Below are 23,781 nucleotides of genomic sequence, written 5' to 3'. Positions count from 1 at the left end.
AATTATAGTGCATTAATATCGACTTAACATTTTTTTTTTTTAACACTCCAATTTAATTATTGTACCAAAATTTCATAATACATATATGTATAAGTGTATTTCATAAACATAATATGAGTTTAAACTATTAACATTGTATAGACCTATTTAATGAATTAGGATTTTACAGCATAGATATAGGTCCTATCTGGTCCAGGGACCAACATTTTTAAAAAATATCTATAAATATATATATTATATTCCCCGTTAATATAGAAACTAGCAAGATATATATAAATTAGAGCCCATTGTCAACCGCTTCAAATGGGTTCATATTTTTATTACCTCTTTTATCGCACCTCTTGTTAGTTTCTTCATCGCCCAGAAGTATCTGTGCGAATAAGAACCATCGTTTCTCTCTCCGCTATATTGGTCTAATAGTGTATGTTTGGTGAGGAATGAGGATAGGAAAGACATATCCATATGTTTAATATCAATGACTTTGTCACTATACAAGAAACCTACAGTGGCGTATGGGGTACAATAGCTGTTCGTGCACTAATATGTTTTTGGCATAGGTAGTCTAAATGGGGACGATGAAACACAACGGTTTTCACGACGCGACGAGGGGGAGGGTTGCAGGTGGTGACCTTATACCGGGCTCCTATATTATGGCCATGGCGCTTAAAGTTTTCACTCACTGAGCGCAGAGCGCGCCCGCGTTACTAAGGGACGGTGCGGCGGTGTCGAGCAGGCGCGCTCCGCAACGATTTTCCACGGTCGTGGACGGGGAGACGGCGGTGCAAGCCAACAAACACACAAACACACCCACACAAACGCACACGCACGCATGCAAGCGAAAGTACGCAACACACCACTGCGACATCCCTCCCAGCTTTAGCGCTAGTGCGTCCACCTATATATTATATTATACCACCGCCGCAATATCCGGCGTTGTCACGGTGCTCGTTGTTCGTCCGCGGTCCGCTGCAGATTTGACGCCGTTCGTCCTGATGAACATGCTGCTGCTGCTGCCGCGCAAGGGAGAATAATCGAACATCGTACTGCTGCAGCGTATAGAGCGGCCCGGACCCGGAGACCGCGATATCGCCCGTGTAGAACTGCCGCAGAATCGGCGAATGGCGCCCAGGGACAACCAGGAGCTGGTGCCGCTTACCGACGGCAGCGGCCGCCCGAACGATGACGACGAACTGGAAGGCCAACGTCCGCAGAAGAGATCGGCCGCCACGTGTCTAGACGACAGCGGTGGCGGCGGGGGCAAAGGTCAGCTGCAGACGCCGACGAACGACATGAAGACGTCCATGCTCGCCTGTCAGCAGGTCATCGGACTTGGCACGCTCTGGAGATTTCCGTACGTGTGCCTCAAGTACGGCGGTGGTAAGTTATTGTGCCTTTGGTCTTAGAACATAATATTATATAGGCCATGTTATGCGTATTACAAACTTTTATTATTTATTTTTTATTTATTTCAAACATTTCTAATACCCCCCCCCGAGTCCAATCATTATATAATGAGCGAGTTATGATCATTATTTAATTCCAATTATTTACGTACTCACAACATAGGCACTTAAAAAAATAAAAACATCATAAAAAAAATCAGCATAATATGTACTGCAAACACAGATAATTTATTAATTGTCAATGTACTATACTTGTTTCAATTCACTCAAATATTAAAGCTAATAAAATTGAAACGCAAATTTGATATCGTGTGTGTTTGTAAGAAAGACACTACAAATGCAGATGTGACGTACACTAATTAATGATAAAACATATAAGAAACATATATCCATTAAGGTTTGGTTAAGCTGTATAAAAATTGTATATGACTACGTATCTATTCGTGAACATGTACATTCGATAATTTGATAATATTTTTTTACGTGATAACTGATAAAAAATAAAAATATTACCTACCTATATACATAAAGTTGATTGGCCTGAGCTTAGAAATAATTCAAGTAGTACATTTTTGTAGGATTTAACTTACCGTTAATGGATGATCGATTCAAACGACATTATTAAGTTACATCTTACATAATATACTTACATTTTGTTTTTAATAAATGTCACTTGTTGGTTTATAAAAAAAAAACTTAATCCATAAAAAACGTTTTCATTTTTAATATAATATATAGATATAGCTTACAAAAATATAAGATGCATCTATTATAGCCTTAAAATATTTTAATATTTTATTACTTTTTTGATAATATATTGTTTTTTTATAGTAAAATATGACTGAAATTGTTAATTTTAAAACTAAAACTTAAATTATTGATTAGGTTTATTTTATTTTTGAGATTCGATAACGTGGAACATGGAAAATAGAAAAAGGATACAAAATTTAAATTAGGTAATGTTTCTTGGTTGTTCAGTGTTATTAGTTCAATAAACTTGATAATAATATCATAGAGGTGGATGATTCGGGCACCATATATTCTTGTTTAACCATAAGTCTATGCAAGTCTTATGGTATATGCATAAACATTTTAATCGAGCTATCCTCTGTCCATATTCCATAGTGTCCAGACATATTGCACATTCATCATTTCTATTCATATTTACCACGTCTTCGTTATACATCTTGGCTCGTAATTCGGACATTTTTGAACATTGCTCAACATGCCTACACGAATTTATAATATTTATTTAAAACTATATACACAATTAATTTATGATAAATCAAAACAAGGGTTGTTAAAATGCCGTGTTGTATACATTTTTATATGATTAAAGTTATAAACCTTAAAAGCATGATTGAGAAATGCAATATTAAAACAATTATTAAATAGCAAATTTATGTACAATATGCAGGATGCAGCTACTGTGCTAATATTACTCTGTAATAATGTGTATCAAATATAAAAAGTAAAATTGTATGTTATGTAAATTAAAAATTCCGGACTGTTGGTATATAGAGTTACAGTGGCGTATTTAGGAAATTTGTATGGGTAAGGTGGAGGGTCCAAATAATTTTCCCAACATTTATAATCCCGTAAAAAAAATTTAACACCATTATGGGACAAAGGTGGGGTGTCTGGATTAATACTCCACTGGTTGAGAACATTACAGGGACTGGTGTTGATCTGTCGTTTCCTTTCTATTTTTACGGTGTAGGATAGGTTAAGCTACTGGTGTATTTACTAGAATAAATTAATATAAAAACAATCATTTCATATGAATTCTAATTTTGAGCTATACATATAGATAATTTAAATTTGTATACTTAACAGTAAAATTAAAAGAAAATTACAAACGTGTTAAATTCTATTTTCAAAACATCAATAGTGCCTTGAAATGGTCAAATTTGGTTCTCGTAAATAAGTGATTGACAAAAATGTCAAGAACTAGTGATTATTATTTTTAACTTGCAACAAAATAACTAGTCTATTTTGTTAGCTATAAAGCATTTAGTATAGTACACATTATATCAAGTTTCCATACTTTATAGTTTGTAATTACTATGAGACCGGGGATTAAGTATTTAAGTCTAAATAACTATTAACTTACTATACCTACCTAATAATAACATTAACAATTCTAGTATATTTGCGGCCAGTCATAATTTTTGTTGTCGCAGTGGGATCAATAACATTGTTGATTTAAAAAAAAAATGTAATTGATATTAATTGTTTGCTTGGGACTATAGGATCAAGGATGGTATCATATAATTTAATCCATTGTTAAATTGAAATAAATAATAATTGAATAAATGTTATACTTAGGTACCTATTTATTATTTATACATCGTCTACATTCTGATATTCATAACATCCAATATGTTGTATATTTTGTACAGAACCTAGCCAATAATATAGGTTAGCTACAAGGTACCTACCTAATAATGTGTTACAACACATGTTGTTTTGATAGTTTTACCTTAATGGTAAAATGGTATTTACTAAACTTAATAAAGACAACATTTGTTAATTGTTATCAATTCTGACCCATAATATATTTAATTATAAAATTATTGACTATGAATAAATATTACTAAAACAGGAATAACACATATTATAATCCCTAAACCTCTATTTGCTATTTTTTTAAGTGTAAGCTACAATATTATGATTTGATAATATTGGTAAATACTAAATGGTAATGAGTACTTAATGACCAATATTAGCAAATAGAATATTTAGTATGTTAAATTCATTCAATTACATGTTTTACAATATTAAGATAAATATATGTAGTAAAACTGAATAACTGATATCCTTACTAAGGCAGTGGACCACATAAGTAAATTATTTTACAAAAATACATAGGCATTATGACGTGCTTAATATCTTGTTTTTAAGAGTTAAATATTACCGACTAGGTATCGACTTATCAGAGCTTTATACTATAACTAATAAGTATAATCGTATAAAATATTAAACATATTATACAATAATGTCAAATACCTACAATTATTTACAATTTACATACCTACTTTATAGGTTGTAATAATAATTATTATTTATTAGTTATTTAGATATTATCAAAATTATATAGGTATATACTATTTTTTATTTCTCTCATACCTACAGTTTTCGCGTGATACATCAGAATTTAACTTAAATTTAACACGCAAGACTTCATTGATTTTTAAGTATCTAGTACCTACCATCTATAGGTTAAAGTGGTTCTTAGTTTGTGTATTATAAATATTTACAAACAAAATTGTTTTTATTATAATTATATTCTGCTAACAAGAAATTATTTAAATACCTACCTTAATTTATGTTTTATATTATATAGAACATCGTAAAATGTATATAATAGGTAATCGTGTTAACTCATAACTGTTATTATTTTATACACTGATACCCACATAGCCTTATATTTAAAATATTATGGAAGTTTTAAATTATAAAATAGTTTAAATTTAGTTTCAAAATAATGTCATATATAATGTATATCTTAAAAATGATACATCTTTATATTTTATTGTTATTAGTTAAATATACTGATACGAAATATATTTTTGAATTAGAATCCTTTAATTTATAGTTGAAACCACAAAATATATATGGTTAATTTTGTATTAAATAATTTAATGGTCATTGTGGTAAAAATAAAAAATTGTTTAGCAATAAAATTTAAAATAAATAAATTGGTATTTGAACATTTTATGGGAAAACTTGCTTTAAATTTTCAAGGTTTTTGACTTACCCATTTTTATCGACATGTATAGGAAAAAAATTAAAAGATTAAAAATGTCAAGTGGCTATACACTTAGCTCAAAAAGTGTTAAAATATTTTGAAATGTATAGAAAAGGTCCATATAACAATTGGTGAAAGTATTAAGTATCTATGAATATTTGTTTTGAAATCCAACAAAAAAAAACTGAATGCTGGTGTTACGTAAAAATATATAGATTTAAATATAACAAACAGGAAAGTTCTAATTGCAACTTTTAAAGAACTCTTTCATTTTAGAATCTAATAAGAATTAGAAGGAATGACATACTTAACATTTTTAAGTTTATGATAGAGCTCACTTGTTATAATGATGTATTAAAATTTTCTTCTGGCATATTGGACAATATTCTTTTTTGCGTTTTTTACAGCTTTTAAGTTTAGATACATACAACGACCATTGATTATGTGAATTATTGTTTCCCCTTTGGTTCATTAAGGTTTATAAAATTTTGTTTATTATTTAAATGTTAGTTTTAAAAAACTAGTAAGTAGTTACTATGAAAATGAGTTTGTAGAATTATTGTTCAGTATGAAAAACTATAAAAACGTTTTATCGATAACCACTTAGTAAATAAATATTGATAGGAAATATGAAATATATTATATAATTTGTTTTTAGGCATCTTATAAGTAATTTATTATAATGTTTTTAAAATTACATTAATTTTTAATTTCAGGTACATTTTTAATTCCATACATGGTCATTATGTGCTTAGTGGGTTATCCATTACTTATTATGGAAATCGGTATCGGTCAAAAATTGAGACACAATAGTATATCAATATGGACAACAATTAATCCTCAATTAGGAGGTATCGGCATAGTTATGTGTTTAGTTAATATAGCTATGGCTTGCTACTACGGAACTATTATAAATTGGGGAACTAAATATATGATCGACATGAATAAGGTAATTATTATTATTAAGTACTTACCAGTTCAATAACATTAATATGAATGTAAAACATTTCAATAATTGTGGTTTGTATATATTTTAAGTACAATTTTAGATTATAGGTACTTCTATGTTCTAATTAGTTTTAAATTTGTACATAAAACAATACAACTCCATTACCACTATTAAGAATAGAAGTTTTTTTTATAATAATAAAACGACTACTATTTTTAATTTTTTAAGTAGGCACCTATCAGCTACCTACTAATTGCAATATTATTTTAATTTTAGTTTCCAGACTTGTGGCCTCCACACGGGCAACCATCTATTGATCCCAAAAGATCTCAGTCATTCTGGCACAAAACTGTATTAAATGTAACAAGTTCTATGGATGAAACTAGTGATATACAAACGGGCCAAGCATTTTCATTGTTTTTCACATGGTTCTCTTTAGCTATAATGTTAGCAGCAGCTTGGTTTACATTTAAAAACAAGTATATACAAGTATGTATTATTTTGATATTATAATAGAGATTATTTTTTACATAATATAATTGTATTTATTTTTTTGTAGGCATTCATTAATTTTTCGAATACAATGTTTCAAAGTTTACCGTTTTATATTCAAATTATGACATGTGCAATTCCACCATTGTTGTTGGTTGTTGTATACATTGTAGAATCAGGTTATGGATATATTAGCTTCTTGTATATCACGTCAGTAGAGGTTAATACATTTTTCATTTATTTTAATAATTTAAAATAGTATATAAATATAATATATATGTATAAATATTAAATATTATTTTATACATTATTATTTTACAGCTAAAAGACTTGTTAGTTTTCCCGATCTGGGTTGACGCAGTTATCCAAGTATTCTGTTCATTGGGATTAGTGCATGGTCCATGGACATCTTTTGGTTCATCTTCTAAACGTAAAAGCAATTTTCTGTTGACTGCTACTGTGGTGGTATCTTTCAGTTTCATTTTAGTCTTTGTGTGGACTTGGTTTATAGTTTCCACAATAATACCAAATGTTTTACAAGACATTAAAAATTGCGTAATCGGGTATACTCAAACTACACGAAGATAAAAAATTATACGGGGGTGAATTGAAAACGAAACATGTTTACTTTTATTCTTAACATTATTCTAATTGTTTCGATTTTAAATCACCCAAGTTTTAAATTTCTATAGCCAATATAAAAACGGTACGTTGTTGAATTGTATTATTTATGATTTTTAGATCAGCATATAAGTGGGATAATTCTAAGGATATGCCTGCACACGTGTTTTACAGTAATAATTATGATGCGCTAATTGCTAGTCGAAAATTAGACGACACATTGATGAGTTTTGACGTACAAGAATGTAACATGGAAAATCAATTCAAATTGGTAATAAATATATTTAAAATATGATCTTTATTTTTTAATATAAAAAATGCATATTTGTATTTTTTTGATTAAACCATTTGTCCATTTACAATAATTAAATCGGGGGACGAGGTGACCGAGTGGTCTGACTCTTCCGCTGCGACTCAGCCGGTCGCGGTTCGATCCTCGGCCACCGGGCGGCATTTTTCTCCGGACAAGTCGCGGTGACCGGAGAGCAAGTGCTGCCATCCCCCACCCCCGGGGCATGGCAGAAACCTACGGGTGCCCCATTCGAAATTCTGCCAAAACAAACACACACGTGTTCCCCCCTACCGTACCAAAAACATACAAACCATCAATACAAAAACCTACAGTACCTACTAATAGCTAATGGCCACAGTTGCCGGGCTCAGGATCAATTAAAAAAAAAAAAAAAAAAATTGAATCGATGTTGTTGGATAATTACAACTTTTACTGACCAGTAGAAAATAGGTATTCTCTTAATCAAAATATTTTGATAAATACCTATAGGTTAGTAATAATTATAATATAAAAACGTAGGTACGTTTCATGATATTTAAAATAGAATGTAATGTAGTCAATGTAGATGATAATTTAATTTAATAACATATTTAAAATGTACTATAATATTTCAATGATTTAGGTGACAAGTATTATTTATGTAATTCATATCTAGGTAAGCATTTGCTTTAATTTTTAAACGAAAGTATATATCTCCATTTTCCATAATTTAAAGAAATGCGTACTTTTATAGTGTGAGAATACTACTAATAACATTTAAAAAAATATATACATATATACTGAGGTTTATCGAATTAAGATATAATTTATAAATATTTAGGTATGAGTTTTTACTAAAGTCAAATCCCTTCCAATAAGTTATAATATTCTTACGTCAATATTATTGCTGTTTCATATTATTTATTTTATATGAATTAAAACAACAGAGTTATGTTATAATATATTTATAAATTACAATACTTGTAACCTTACTAATAATTTTTTTAATATATTAAAGGCAAGCAATGGTGTTGGCCTGATGTTTATAGCACTTGGAGAGTTTACAACAACTTTTTCACTTGAGAAAATTACTGGCTTTAATCAAACCAAATTTGTCATTAACATTCCGCAAATATTAATTCTTACAATTGGTACAGCATGGTTGATACGTGTATTGAGCTGGTTTGTCTGGGCACTTACTGAAGTCAAATGTTTTAAAAAATGTTCTCCTTTTTGCATTTCAAGTACGTGTTTAATATTTTGTGTAATAAATGCTATACTATATACAATTTTTATTGGATTGTACCTATATGTTATTTTAATTTTGATCATTGATATACGATAATATTACATTACACTGTTGGTTATAAGATAAATAAAATTTACAAATTTCAAATATTATTTATAGGCGTACTTTGTGCAATATGTTGTATTTGTGGATTGGTATTTACAACTAGAACAGGTGTTTATTGGCTGTCATTATACACTGAAGTTTTTATCAATCCATGTTTGACGGTGTTAGCTCTTTGCGAGGTTCTAATTATTGTTTTCATTTATGGATATAAACAGTATGTAATAAATATATAATAGCTTATACAATAATATTTCAGTTCCCATGAATTAATAATAATATATTGTTAATAATTTTGTCGTCAGATTTTTACTTGATATATATGATATGACTGGACATACAATTGGTCGTCTTTCTATATTCATCTGGAGACATGTTACTCCAATGTTGCTGATATTAACATTCTCTTCTATCTTGACTGTCGGTATTTTGGATGGCTTCAGATATGAAGTTTGGACACATAGGAGCGTGAGTACAAAATATTCAAATTACTATGATATATCTGGATACAGGGATATCCCATATATTTTTTAGGTAAATTTGAGTTGTAAAATAAAAAATAAATTGTAATTTAGCATTTACAATTTGTAAGTAAATACATTTTTATTTCAAAACCTTTGAATGCTGATAAATAAAAATGATTCTATATGTATTTAAAATCTAACAATTATTTAATTATTAAATACATAGTAGGTAAATTCACATTTTTTTTTCTTCAAATATAGTTTATAAATTATCATTTAAATACAATTATAATTGACCAAGGATTGTTTAATCAAAATTCTGTACCCCTGCCGGCAACCAGTCTTGAATTAATTTTGGTCGAAAACATGATGTATTATATATTAATAATTATTATGTTTAATAGTCACATTCATAGGATAATCTCCTTAAGTTAACACACTCTTTTTTTCAAAAACTACTGACGTATTTGAAAATATTATTTTATATAATTTGTGTAAAACAAACTAATTTCTAAAAAATTATATTATACCTATTTTATTTTTTTATTGATATCATTTTTAATGTTTACTCTTTTCAGTGACAACATGAATTTTTAATTTCTTATTCCCAAGCAGAATATTTTTTGTAGTATTTCAACAAATAAAAATTGTATTTTAGATGAATGTAATTTATAAGTTATAAAGATCTAAAATTTAGATTGAAGCGATACTGAGGTACTTAGTACATGCTCTTCAAAATGTTGGTTCACTACTCCCCTAATGAGCTCATCTACACTTTAGATAGTTAAAACTTAAAGTTTAAGACCGAATCATATTTTTTTGTTTTATAACTTGTACATATATAACACAGTAGGTATACACGAACAAAACAAAAAACACCATTATAAAATCAATACATCGATCTCTCCACTTAGAATCTAAGCTCTAAATATATGTTAATAAGTATATTATATAATCTACAATGATTTCTGATAGTATCAGATATATGTACAATACTGCAATGTACATACTATAGTCATTGTAGATTTGTAGCATTACCAACGAGTTACGAGTTCTTACATTTATATATATGTATAATGCATATGTTGCAATGTGTTAACTGTTAATGGTTTATATTGAGCCTATTATATTTAAGGATAACGTTGGACGTGGTGGGCATTAATTTGAGGTTACGATCATTAGTTTAAATGGCTTTACGGATGGAAATTGGTCATTTACGCTATTGGTATTTAGTGAGTAACCTTAATTGAGCCGCTTAATAATAGTTGTCCATGTTTATTTGATGTGTTTGTTCACGCGATTTCCAACTTCGACGAATCTTAAAATAAACCACATATTTAATCTGAAACTAAACTAATGACTAATAATTATTTATGTTGATCGTTCAAATTGGTTTCTAATGTAGTGGTGTTGAAGACTGTATGGTTTGGTTCACAGGAATATATTAATGTTTAATTAAACTGAAATGTTTGACATATCGATATTTTCAAAAAGTTAAAGTTAAATTAATATAGGTAGATAGTTAGGAAAATTCTCAATATGTAGGAAATGAGAAAATATCATAAACGATTATAAAATATACTAATACATAACATTTTATCCAATACATTTATGTTGAACATTTTTATTTTTATTACATTACATAAAATGTGTAAGGTAAAGCACGCATTTCATGTTGGTAAGTATACCATTTTAGGATAACATCATGGATATTATTTAACTTAAAAACAGGGAGGGGAGTAAATAGTAATAGGTATTATTAAAATGTCATCAACTAGTATTTGTGAAAAAAATTGAATACATTTTACAGATATCAGGTATATGAGTATATAGCACAAAGTTTTGAAAAAATACGAATATTTCTAAGATATTGACTTTTTACATTTAAATAATATAGTTCACCCGAAAAATAAATAAAATATACATTTACCTATGTACAATATAAATTTAGGAGCTTATTAAAAATAAAACTTTTCGAATGTTTCAGAATTTCTTAACGAAGATGAGATATCCATACTGGGCTCAACTAATAGTTTGGGCGATTACAGCAGTATGTCTTCTACTAATATTGGCATTCTGCATAGTGGATAGTAGACAAAACTTGACTTTCAAATTTTTAGAATCTCTGAATAAAGCGAAAAAAACTACTAGTGGACATATCAAGCGATCAGACTCGGGGTTGTCTGGAAAAGGCATCATCACAGAAATTGATGTAAGTATAGTGTGTGATAAATAAATATGATAGGTAGTACTTATCGAGGTTTTAAATAGGTTTATTATATTTGTATGTAACTTTTTTTTCCAAGATTCCAAAAATTTATTTGGAAAAATTAACTATAGTAATATATTATTTTATAAGTATATATTTTAAATCTGGTAAAATTTGATTAGCTAAAAAATTAAAACAATATACCTACTTATATACCTACTTTTTACGTTAATTTAAGTCTTAAAGGATGGATATAATGGCTATATTTAATATTACAATGACGCAGATATAGAAATATTTAATATACATATCCCGATCCCTGAGCCAAAATGTGTTACCTGTTTACTATATTCCCAATATTTGAACTTGAAATTATTTCATGCTATATATTTATATATTTTATATTCATATTTTTTTTAGTTTGACGATTGTCACGATTCAGATAATGACGAGGAGCTGGATACTTCACTAGCCCAAGCTCCAGTACGTATGTATAAAATTGAGGTTCTCGACTCTTGGAAATCTGCAAGAGGTCAAGTTTACCTTTAATAAGGGAGTCCATACACGTAATGAAGTTATACTTATGTTATATTATTTTGTAACTTATGTGTATAGTTAACATTTATACCATGATTATATTATTATGAATCGATGTGATTTAAACTATACATTTATATAAATAGCTATAAATCTAATTTCAAAGTAAATGTATTCATGTATTGGTATTTGGTATACTAGCAATAAATAGTATCTACCTACATACATATTACATATTAGTGAATTCAATATCGATATCATTTGTTTTCCAAAATTTCTTAAAAGCTCTTCGTGGTTGATCTTGATATACAATAATATATATAATACATACGAACGTCAAACACCACGTGCAAACTCCATTAAAACAATAGGATAAAGGTCAAGTTGTTTAGACCAAATCATTATAGCAGTAGTTCTATGAAAAGAATATTTGTAACTGTTACTACGTTTATGTATGTACTTACATTTTTGAACAAACGTATTATAGTATAACATAACATAATTGAAGTACCTGTAACCTGCCAACTATTAGAAAATATAGACCAATGATTTATGCAAAAGCAAATGTATTGCTCACCTAAATCTATCATGTGCTGTTATGCGATACGTTCTAATTACTTCAAAATTAGAAAATCATAAGTGTTGTGAAAATTGATTAATTTAAAGAAACATTACAAGGATTAAAAATTTACTTAATTGTAATAACATGAAATTCTTATATATCATAATAATATGATGGGTGCCACTTAAAATCACGAAAAAAAAACAATACAATAATATATTTTACTTATTTACAAGCAATTCCGAAAATTCCTGAATAATCTATTTTATATACAACGTTATTATTCAAAATAAGATATTTTCATGTACGTAGGTACATTTTAAGATTAAATTTGATTATGCAAATATCACACTATAGATTATAATAATTACTGATCACATGGTTAAATTTTAATATGTATGGCGTGTTTACATTGTTTAATCAAACTGAAGTCGCCAATTTTCATTATCAAAATAAGAAAAGTAATATAATATATCTATATTAATAACAAACAGTGCTCAATACATTAGGTTTTCAAATTTGATCAACTCGTAGGCCTGAATTTATTAGTGTACAATCTTCTTTAATTGGGGCTTAGTAATAAAATTCATTAAAAAGAATTGTTTTGTTGTATTACTCTATATAATTTGTTCCTAGCTCAAACGCATAATTTATGCTAATAAAATATGAATATATTTATTTATTTTTATTTGTGTGTAATTTAATGTGAAAAACCTTATGGTGCCCATATAACTTTAATACTTTTTTAAATATTGTACACATATCACATTATAATATCACATATTATTCAAAATTTTAAACATATTATAATAACTTACACTATAGTTATAAAATACCGAAAATGTTGTTTGATATTATATTATTCTCCTAATATATTAACATAATTAAAATATTAAATCTACGCCGTCCATTGGCTATTATAATTAAAGTATTAAATAGTAAGAACTAAAAAGTTATGTATACATTCCATTTACTGACTAAATATTGTTTTTCAATTGTATCTTTTTTTTTTTATGTTTATTGAACTAAAACTTATTTTGTCTTACAGTGATATAGTCGAATCATATAGATTGTTTTGGATTTACTCAATCAAACATATTTCTTGGTACCTATATATTTATTTAATATACAAAATTCTAAATTTTATTTACAATTTAGAAACCTATATTTATATGAAGAAAATAATTTTAAGTTTGGAGTAAATATTATAATATATTGTGTTAACTTACCATATTATAATAAAGTTATTTACATGCAAATCTAAATAATTATTTGTTTTATTTATTATTGGTTAATAAACATAATGTGCTATAACTATACACATTTACCTATAACTTAATTTGCTGTGCCTAAATAAAAATTGTTCATGATTTATGAATATTGATTACCGATATCCAATTATGTTCAGATTATTATTTGGCATTAAAGTATTGTCAACGAGTCATCAACACCTACAAACAATAACTAATACCTATAATTATAAAGTCTTAAAATTGCTTATCATAAAACATATGTATGAAAAATAATAAAAAATTGGTACTCGTATCGGGTTTAAAAATGAATTAATCCAACTTAGGATATATTCTATGCAATAACTATTGAAATATTAGGTAGGTACCTATTGTAAAATTTGGTATTGTTAATTGTGATGTATTCTAAGATATACCTAATATAAACTATTATGTACTTATGACCTTATACCAATGTATACTTGTTGATGTATAAGTATCTAAACACATACACTTATATAATACCTATATAGGTACTGGTAAGTTATAAGTGGTCATAAAATTTAAAGTTATAGTTCTTAGTATTAGATAAGAAGCTCGACTTCGTGAGTTAAATACCTTTATTTAAAAAACAAACTGGTATCTGAATGTAAAATAAATATTTCAATTTTCAATGAAAACGATATATGAATGGCTTACTGCTTAGTGCTTAGTGAAGCATGGCCATACTCTCAATCTGCGTCAACGCTCTGAGCGTTTACCTACCGGCCGTCGTTGCTAGCACTCGGACGGGTGACCGCCCGGGTTTTTAGCAACACGTTCTCTTGCCACACATACAAATGCGTGTTTCAAATCAACCGCTTCTCCCTACAAACAGCTAATAGCTATAGTTGCCGGGCTTTAGATCGGTAAATTAAAAAAAAAAAAACGATATGAATAATCTTCGAAAACCCAGTATTTATTATTACAACATTAAAATTATGATATACATGAATTATTATTTTTACACTGTGTATTGTTTATTTAAAAATGGTTTACACGGTCGAGATTATGTCGATACCATCAATATAGTATTAATTCCGTCAGTATTTATTTATCAGATAACTGATAAATACCTATCGACCTATTATAGGTTAGGTTATTATAGATATCCATGCCCGAGCTTATCCTATAAAGACTATATATAGGTACCATTATAATATTATGGTAATTGGTAGGTATTGATATGTGTTACGTATATATTCTAAGCCACATACTTTTTAGGTTGGTATACGTCATATTTTAATTTATTTAAAAAAAATATGAGTAAAGTTTTTGAAGAAATATGTAAGTATGAAATATAGTGGTATATACTTAATAATAAATTGCTTTTTCGGATTTTCATACATATTATAAATGTATTATAGTACTTATTACTTATAAGTGTATGATAATATTATGATATGCAAGGTGATTCACTAAGCTAATTTTTTCTTTTAATAAATAAATAGTTCAAATAGTGCGGTTTATGCAAATTTTAAGTATGCCAAATTACCAGCACTTAAATATTTAAGTACCATATTTTCAAATAAGTACATATATTTTAATGTTATTTCAGGAATGTCCTGGGGTAATACCAACAATAGGTACTTTGTATTTATTTTTTCAAACAAGAACTATACTATCACAAGTCACAACCTCTATTTTAGATTCTAAGCGAAGCGATTACAATGTCTGTTTTTATGTGGCTGACTAAACCTTTATAGGAGCAGTAAAAGTTCATTAATTACACAAACTCAGGTTTTAGAGAAAAAACGATTCTGCTCCTTTTTTTAGAATTCAAAAATCAATAAAGTTATTGAACTTTAGAGACTTGAAACTTTTCCCAAATATTTGTATGATAATTTTCAAAATATTTTAGTTGTTAATATGCTATTTATATGGTTACATTTTAAAATTAATAATTCCGAATTTTTTGGTTTCTTTTCAATTTATATAAAATAACATTTTTGTTGGTGAGTAAAATCACTTGAAAGAGTAATAAAAGAACTATAAGAACTAAACAAATATGGAAAATGTATAATCATAATTTATATATAAGCATTATTTGAATTTCAATAATTGACAAAATTATTCAAAATTATTTTGTTGATAGATTGATAAAATTGTCAATTTAAAAAAGGCTGATAAGTATTGGTAACGCTCTGCTGCACAGTAATTGTCAAGCATGTGCATGTCATTGAAATGGATGTGTTAGATTTGAATTCAGTGATAAATCCCTGCATAGAAATAACGATTCTGAGCGAAGCCTAGCATATACTTGGCTATAACCTATACATTATCAAATACTGCACCTAATAATAAAAAAACTGATAAAAATCGAAAATATATCTTGGTTTATAGTGTTACTTCCGGTAAACTTTTTTTTGTTTGATGTAGAGAAACTTAATCTTGTATTAACTTTTCAAATGGACAACGGTATCTACAAAAGGAAATATTTTTCAATTTTAATCAATTCCAACTGAACAATAATTTGCAAAGTTTTGGCAATTTTAATGAACCTTATCAAAATTTGAACTTTAAACTATATTAAAATTAATCATGCCTATGTATCTTTAATATTTTTGAGCTGCCAACAAAACAACTTATGAAGGACCTTGCATTAAGTTTTCAAGCATTTTATCTAGTAAAAAATTAGTGATGGGATGATAATTAACAAGATAATTTCCAAGGATTTTTTGTTATATATTTATATTGAAAGGTACGGAGGAATGAATTTAACAATTTGAAAGAAGATAATTGATTTCAATAATTAGAAAATTAAAATGTTTTTTTAATAATAAATTAAGTAAGTAACAAAATATCGAGATTCGTAAAAGGATAAATCGTTAGGTACTATACATTTGGTGTTTTTAAATGTATACATTTGTACTATTTATTTTTAAAGTAAAATAATAATAAAATACAAAACCGATATGTCAAACCTTTAAGTATTATTCTCCATTATTAGTTTAATAGATGATTTTATTATAAGATTACTCAACACTCAAAAGTTATAAAAAACGATTTTATATGAACACGTTTTTATTTTTTTCAATGCTGCGGCTGGTCTGAGATAGAAAAAACATTGGCACCGAAATCCTCTTAAATGTCACTCTCATTTTATTTGTTTAAAGTTTAAACGATATGTATTTGATATCAAAATTGAATGCCACTATTAAATATTGAATTAAATAACACATTAAAATTAATTTTTAACAATATTTCAAAATACATTAGAATCGTTCGGTGAAGTATGTTAGGAGGAACTTACTCCTTCCCTCGAAATTAAATCCTAAATAAGCGACTCATAAATGATAACTTTTTGAAGATACCTAGGGATTTCACCCCTTAACATAAAATTAATGTTTAACAACATTTTAAATTTGGATAAAAATGTAAAAATATACTTGGTTGCCCCTCCTGATAAAATTTCTAGCTACGCCATTGGTCGGTTTAGATCTGCCTATTGGGAATAATAGAATATTGATACTAGGTGGATATAGGTTTGCTAATAAAACTTACAATTTACTTAGATTAAAAAGTTTGACGAAATCGAAGAAATTCCCAACTATCATATTTACGAATAGGTTGGTTTTAAAAATGCGCATATTTTAAGTTTTAATTACTTTAATAAAATAAATCATAAATAACGGGTGTAAATTATAATCGCTTCTATTGACTATTGAGTTAGTTATATATATTATTTTATTTATGTATTTATATACATATAATACACATATAAGGACAATCGAAATCGTCATTGTTATCTCAACCGTGGATATAGTAATAACGTGAAGGTACTAACTTTATGTCGAATCATTATCATTATTATTTATTTGTCAGTGACTTTTCTTACACTTAGGTCCAATATTTATATATTATACTGTATTTGTGGAAAATGCTTGAGTGATATTATTTTTGTTTAAATGTTTAATATTTAAAAATTGTTCCTATCATAAATTCATATGATTTATGACTTTAAAGATTATTATATAGAATATAGATATTACTATATTAGATTACATTCAACTGTATTATGATGGATTATTTCCTTATAGTTAAAACTTAAAAGCTAAGGTTATTGCATCATTATATCTATACAATTGTTTGGGAAAGCGGCAGCAAAATAAAATGACAAGGGGTTGCAATAATGTCATTATTACTGTCTGAAACAGGAATTGGAGAACCTAAAAGTAACAACTAAACAGTGAACTTATGAAACAACTTAACTGTTGAAGATATCATTAATCATGTGAACAAATAAATATATAATAGTTTGAATCGAAAAATAGACAATTATATGATGATCTGTTATAACAAAATATTTAGTGTCTAAACTTCTTATTATGTAATTTAAATAAATATTGAAGATTTCGACGAATAGTACTCGTAGATTCAATTAATTTCAATATTAAATTAAAAATGATTATAAATTATCATAATTATATTTTATTCTGTACAAACATATTGGTCAAGCCAGGGACGGACCTAGGGGGGAGGATAGAGACCCAGGCCTCCGCACACATATTATTTCCCTATTTTTTTTAATAATCCTACACATCCTGATATTACTATATTACAAATTACATGTATCATGTATGTCTGATAATATAATATATTATTACATATATCATTCTGGGGTGCACAAACTAAGATAGTACTATCTTAGTTCATGGTGGTCGGTGATTCCAATATTATAATTTTACATTGCCACAAAATTGTGCCCCAACCCCAGATCTTTGCTCTAGATCCGTGCCCGAGTCAAGCCCAAAAAATATAAGAGTAATATTGTGAACAGTTAATTAATATACAACAGAGTTAATATAATATATATTCAAATTACAGTGAAAAAGAGTGGTCGTGGTTAGTAGTGTCCATTAGATGAACTATTCGGAAATTAGTTGGTTGGATATAGGCATATGTAACAGGGCATGTATCCGTGTTTAAAGACAAGGTTGATTGACAGATTCAAAGCACAGTTCTGGGGACCGTATAAATACAGAATTCATTGATTAAAAAACGGGTAAGTACTAAGTGGGTAACACTCTGTTGTACAGTAAGTGTCTAGAGAGTCATTTAAATGGATGTGTTAAATTTGAATTAGATGATATAAAGTATATACTACTATACTATCACTATGTTAATTATAAAAATATTATTTTTTTAGTCGTAAATCGTAATATTCAGTTGACTGAACAGAATTATTTGAGCATATAAATATATATATCTATCATTTAGCCTTCAAAAATTGTATATAAAAAAATTCATGATTTATATTTTAGCTAAACGCCAGAAGAGTAACAAAACATTCGTGATAGATATCTTTGTCATACCTATATTTATAATTAATGTATTTATTGTTGTACATTGATGTACGATCATGGACTAAAATTTGTTTATTATTTTCAGAAAAAAATCCAACAACAATCGAATTGCATGTTATTATTATTTTTTTATCATCACTTACTCATATTTTTGTTATATTTTTTATTTTATTATTTCAACAACAATAATACTACGATTAAAATTATTCAAGGATTACATTATAGATTACTGATTAGGTTTAGGTATACGTTATAATTGTGTTTCATAAATATGTTTTTTATAAAATATTAGACTAACGAACATCACTTAGAAAAAACTAAATTTAACGAAAAGGTTTAATAAAAATATCCACTTTTTAAAATTAATGTATTATAAAAGCTCTCTATTCTTTAATATAATAACTGTACATACCCCTTTTCCTATATAGAATGGATGTTGAAAAATTTAAAAATCAAACCAAATACTATTTATGTTTTTTAGAAGTGTAGTTAATATGATTTGGAACCAGTAGAATCTAACTCCATTGAAATAGAAGTTTTATAGGTTTAATGAAATTATTAATTCACCACAATCGTATTCAATTTTTTTTTTTTTTTGTTGATAATAACAATTTATTTATCATTCATAGGTACAAATTAAAAATTGCATTCAATACATTTTTTAAATCTTACAAAATGTAATAATATTAAAAGTGTTTTGATTTTCTTCAACTGCAACTTTTCTGGTAGGAATGTGAATCTATTTGGTGTACTCAGGAGGTCAAAATTTAAAATTTCCAATAGTTTCCAAAAGCTACAGGATAAACGAGAATTTTTACGCAGACATTTTCGAACAAATCGATTTTGATTTTTAGTGTAACTAACAAAAATTACCGTAATCTCCTGAAATATTCACTGACTATTTGGGTAAGCATTTTCCATACACCATAAAATGTTCAAAATATTTTGATTTGTGTTGAACCATTTATAGGTATATTAAATTTTCGATTTTTATTCATTTTTTTTAAACTCGAGTCGATAAAAAAATGTTTGCTAGGTCAAAAAACTAGAAAATGTAATACAAAGTTCCTTGTACGTTGTTGTTAATGGAAATTAAAAAAAAAGAGCGTAAATCTACAAAAAATTTTTATGAGCTCTTAAACTTAGAATTTTGACAAAATTCGTAAAAATCACGAAAATTAGTAATTTATACTTAGTTAGAAATTCCTAAAAATGTTTTTATTTACGAGTGTATCTAAGATTAAAAAAAAACAAGATTCCTTACATGTTTGTCTACCTTTATCAAAAACAAAAAATTTTCACCGGAAAGTCAAATTAAGTTTTTATTAGCGTTTGAAGTTGAAATTTTTACAACATTGGATATTCATTCGATTTCTACTGTAGTGATTTTCATATTTTGTTGCAATTCGAAAACGAATTAAAGTAGACATTTGAAATTTACACCAAATGTTTATTCTACCAATTCATATACTTGATAAAATTTTCAAAATATTTTGACTCGTTTTAAGCTGTTGATGGACACTTTCAATTTTCAATTTTCATTATTTTTCTATAATTAATGTCAATAACATTTAATTGGCTGGGTCAAAAAGCGTGAATCCTACACTCTTGATCACTTGTTACAATAGCATTTGAAAAATATTTAAAATACATAGGGTCGATTTTTTTTTTGATAAGCATTTAAAGTTCAAATTTTGACAATGATTATCAAAAAAAAAAAATGGAAAAGATTTTGTAGTTAAAAATGTATAACATTTTTAATTTTTTAGCTAAAAATTTAAAATTTAAAACAAGGTTAAAAATTCAAAAAGTATATGAATACAGATATTTTGTACAGACATTTTAAGTTCAAATTTGGATATGATTGCATATTAACACAATGAATAAAATAAATAACGTTTATCATTTTGTTGTAATTCTGTTCCAGAACAGCTCAATTTTACATAATTACATTTAATATTTTTCCAGCACCACTGATAATTTAAGAATATTATTAATTGAACTTACCGGCTACCATATTAATAATAAGTAATAATAATATAAAATATCATAGACTGACATACAGTCTTTGCTCAGAATCGTTTTTCGTATACAATGATATGAAAGCATTGAATTCAAATTTAATACCATCCATTACAGCGACTTCCTTGTTCCTAGACACCTAATGTACAGCAGAGAGACATCCACTTACGCGCTTTTTTGTTCTTATTTCTAAACAAATCCCGTATCTCAACTCAAAGGAAAAATCACCAGCAGTTCTTTGTTTTCAATTTCAGTAAGAAATAACAGCTATAAACATCTTCAAAAAATAAAAAAAATACAGATATCTTTGAAAATTGAAAATGCACACCTTAAATATTGAATAGATACCATATATTATATATAATATATATATCACAATGAATAAATACAAGAATCATAGGTTCACGACAAAACATAATAGGTACAATTTTTCCGCTTGCTTAAATAAGAAATGCTGTAGGTATTGGTTGTTTAATTCTTTCCGATGTCTGGTTTTTAATTTTTTATGATTTGGATAATCCCAATTTTAAAAACTATTAATTCATTACGCTCGACCCAAATGGAAACGATATCCCGTTAAAATATAATAAGTCTGCTAAATTAGTGTAGCTGCCGAATGTATATAGTCATCTCAAAATCAATACAATTTGTGATCATGAAAAGGTGAAATTTATTTTTCGCATTCTACGGTTAAAAAATGAAAACACGTAGGTATCTATAAGCTATAACTAATGGATTTAACTGACACTGAACAGGAAGAATACAGTTTTGATTTTGGAGCCAGCGTATAATAAAAACAGAGGAAACTGTTTTGAACAACTGCAAAAAATACGGTATATTTATTTATGTATCATATGCCACATAAATAAAAATAAAGTTTTATAAAAACGTAACTTAAAAAATAGTTTTTAGAATTTTTTGCTCAACGTTGACGAAAACTCCATATTTATATGCTTATCTCATAGAACTGAACATATTGATTGATATTTGTAAATAATTGAAATGAAAGTTTAAATATATATAGAAATTTAAATACAATCATGCGAGATACGAACCTTAAATTACGAATAATCAGCTATAAAAACTTATAAATTCTAATTCTAATGAATAATATGATTAAGCTGAAACTCTCATCGAATACATTTAATTATAGAAGCCAGAATACTGAAAGATTGTTGTGACTCCACTCAGAGTCTCGGACTATAATACAAATATCACTTGTCAGGATTCAATTTAAATGCATTCATATATCATCATTATCATTCGATAACACTCGGTGGAAATTGGTGCTCATGAATTGCCTACTTAAGTTCTAAATCTAGGAAGGGGTTTTTATCATATTCCTATTTATTATTATTTACTATTCATATAGTATTACTATTACTTACTCCATATCAAATTGCTGATGACGTATTATTATATTTACTGAAATGAACTTAGTCCTAAACAATGATAATACTGTTACAATACTTATTATACTCAATTATTATTTCTTTAGGGTTCATCAGTCGAGTCTCATATAGGTAGGTACCTACCTACATAATAATAATACATTTTATAATGAAGCATTTAATTATTTAACCGCATTGTGATATAATAACAATAAGAATAATGTAGTAGAGATATATATTATACAAGGGAGGTCAAAACATCTAACGGGTCTGCCTCTAGCTTCTACCCGAGTCCCGAGTATAGAGAATGAATTATTGTTTCAGTCCCTCTCTAAAGTGTATAGACCCTAATATCACCATCGCCGGGCCAGGTGGCTAATTACGGCAAGGAACGACTAAAATAAATTATCATCGCTAATTGTCAAGCCACTTAATAATTTAATAACGTCGATGCGTATACGATTTCGGAACAAAAGGCTATTCGAAAGGAGAAAAAAATAAGGAATTGTTTTTTCGACCATAATCATAATCAAAATGTTATTTTATCTCGCGGTTAATACTTTTGATTTTTCAGATCCCTCGTATTCCGCAACCCGTGTTATTGTCTGACCTACGAAAAACCGGTATTTCTACAATTTCGTATTTTTGTTTCATTAAAGTCGTAAATCTAGATTGTCACGTGCAATTTAACGGATACCATAGCTGGTATACTCACCTTTAATAGTCATGTAGATTACTAAGACTTTTGTATTTTATGGAAATTCATTTGCCACGTGTTCGTTGAAACATCGAATCGTCTTACTTAATTTTAATTTATAACATTATATTAACGCATATTGAGATAATTTTGATCACCAGAAACCGCGACTGACGTTTGTCGTTTTTTTCGTTTCGGGCGACGGGCGACAGCATGGGAAAATAAAACAAAAAATGGCGCCGACAGACGGGATGATTTCGAAAATCCCGCGATCAATTTATTGGTTTTAGTGCGACCTGTTGTCGTGTAGATAGCATAGCGGTCGCTCGCCGCGCCGACGATGACTTGTGGCGACGGTGGCGTCCCCGTTGGTCACCGGTCACGGGAAGCCGGGAAACGGACGAATCAGGCAACCAGCAGCGACCAGCGGTTTATTTTGTATAGTTATATACTTATAACGCTCACAACAACTGTCGAGCCTCACACC

At 27.9% G+C, this 23,781-nt stretch overlaps 2 protein-coding genes across 3 annotated transcripts; one reads left to right on the top strand and one right to left on the bottom strand.

The window, feature by feature from the left end:
* Window positions 1–1,118: 1,118 nt before the first annotated feature.
* LOC111035593 (sodium- and chloride-dependent transporter XTRP3-like) lies at window positions 1,119–13,298 on the top strand. Its single transcript, XM_022317270.1, has 11 exons — window positions 1,119–1,377; window positions 5,871–6,103; window positions 6,380–6,592; window positions 6,663–6,815; window positions 6,917–7,158; window positions 7,337–7,487; window positions 8,506–8,731; window positions 8,896–9,055; window positions 9,144–9,306; window positions 11,290–11,514; window positions 11,932–13,298. Exons 1-11 carry the CDS (start codon window positions 1,119–1,121, stop codon window positions 12,058–12,060), a joined length of 2,154 nt encoding a protein of 717 aa, XP_022172962.1. The 3' UTR covers window positions 12,061–13,298.
* LOC111035595 (E3 ubiquitin-protein ligase ZNRF1-like) lies at window positions 2,307–23,622 on the bottom strand. 2 transcript variants are annotated; one of them, XM_022317273.1, is made up of 2 exons: window positions 5,493–5,751; window positions 2,307–2,632 (listed from the first exon to the last, which is right to left on the bottom strand). In XM_022317273.1, the coding sequence occupies exons 1-2, from the start codon at window positions 5,624–5,626 to the stop codon at window positions 2,413–2,415; spliced, it is 354 nt and encodes a 117-aa protein (XP_022172965.1). In that variant the 5' UTR covers window positions 5,627–5,751; the 3' UTR covers window positions 2,307–2,412. The 2 variants fall into 2 exon arrangements, 1 of the variants encoding a protein (XP_022172965.1); XR_002604659.1 differs by lacking the exon at window positions 5,493–5,751 and adding an exon at window positions 23,313–23,622 and having other exon boundaries at window positions 2,553–2,632.
* Window positions 23,623–23,781: the final 159 nt, after the last annotated feature.

The sequence above is a fragment of the Myzus persicae genome, unplaced genomic scaffold (assembly GCF_001856785.1).
Source record: "Myzus persicae strain clone G006 unplaced genomic scaffold, MPER_G0061.0, whole genome shotgun sequence".
Lineage (NCBI taxonomy): Eukaryota > Metazoa > Arthropoda > Insecta > Hemiptera > Aphididae > Myzus > Myzus persicae.
The sequence above is the reverse complement of the archived record's forward strand: the minus strand, read 5'-3'. Positions and strand labels throughout refer to the sequence as shown.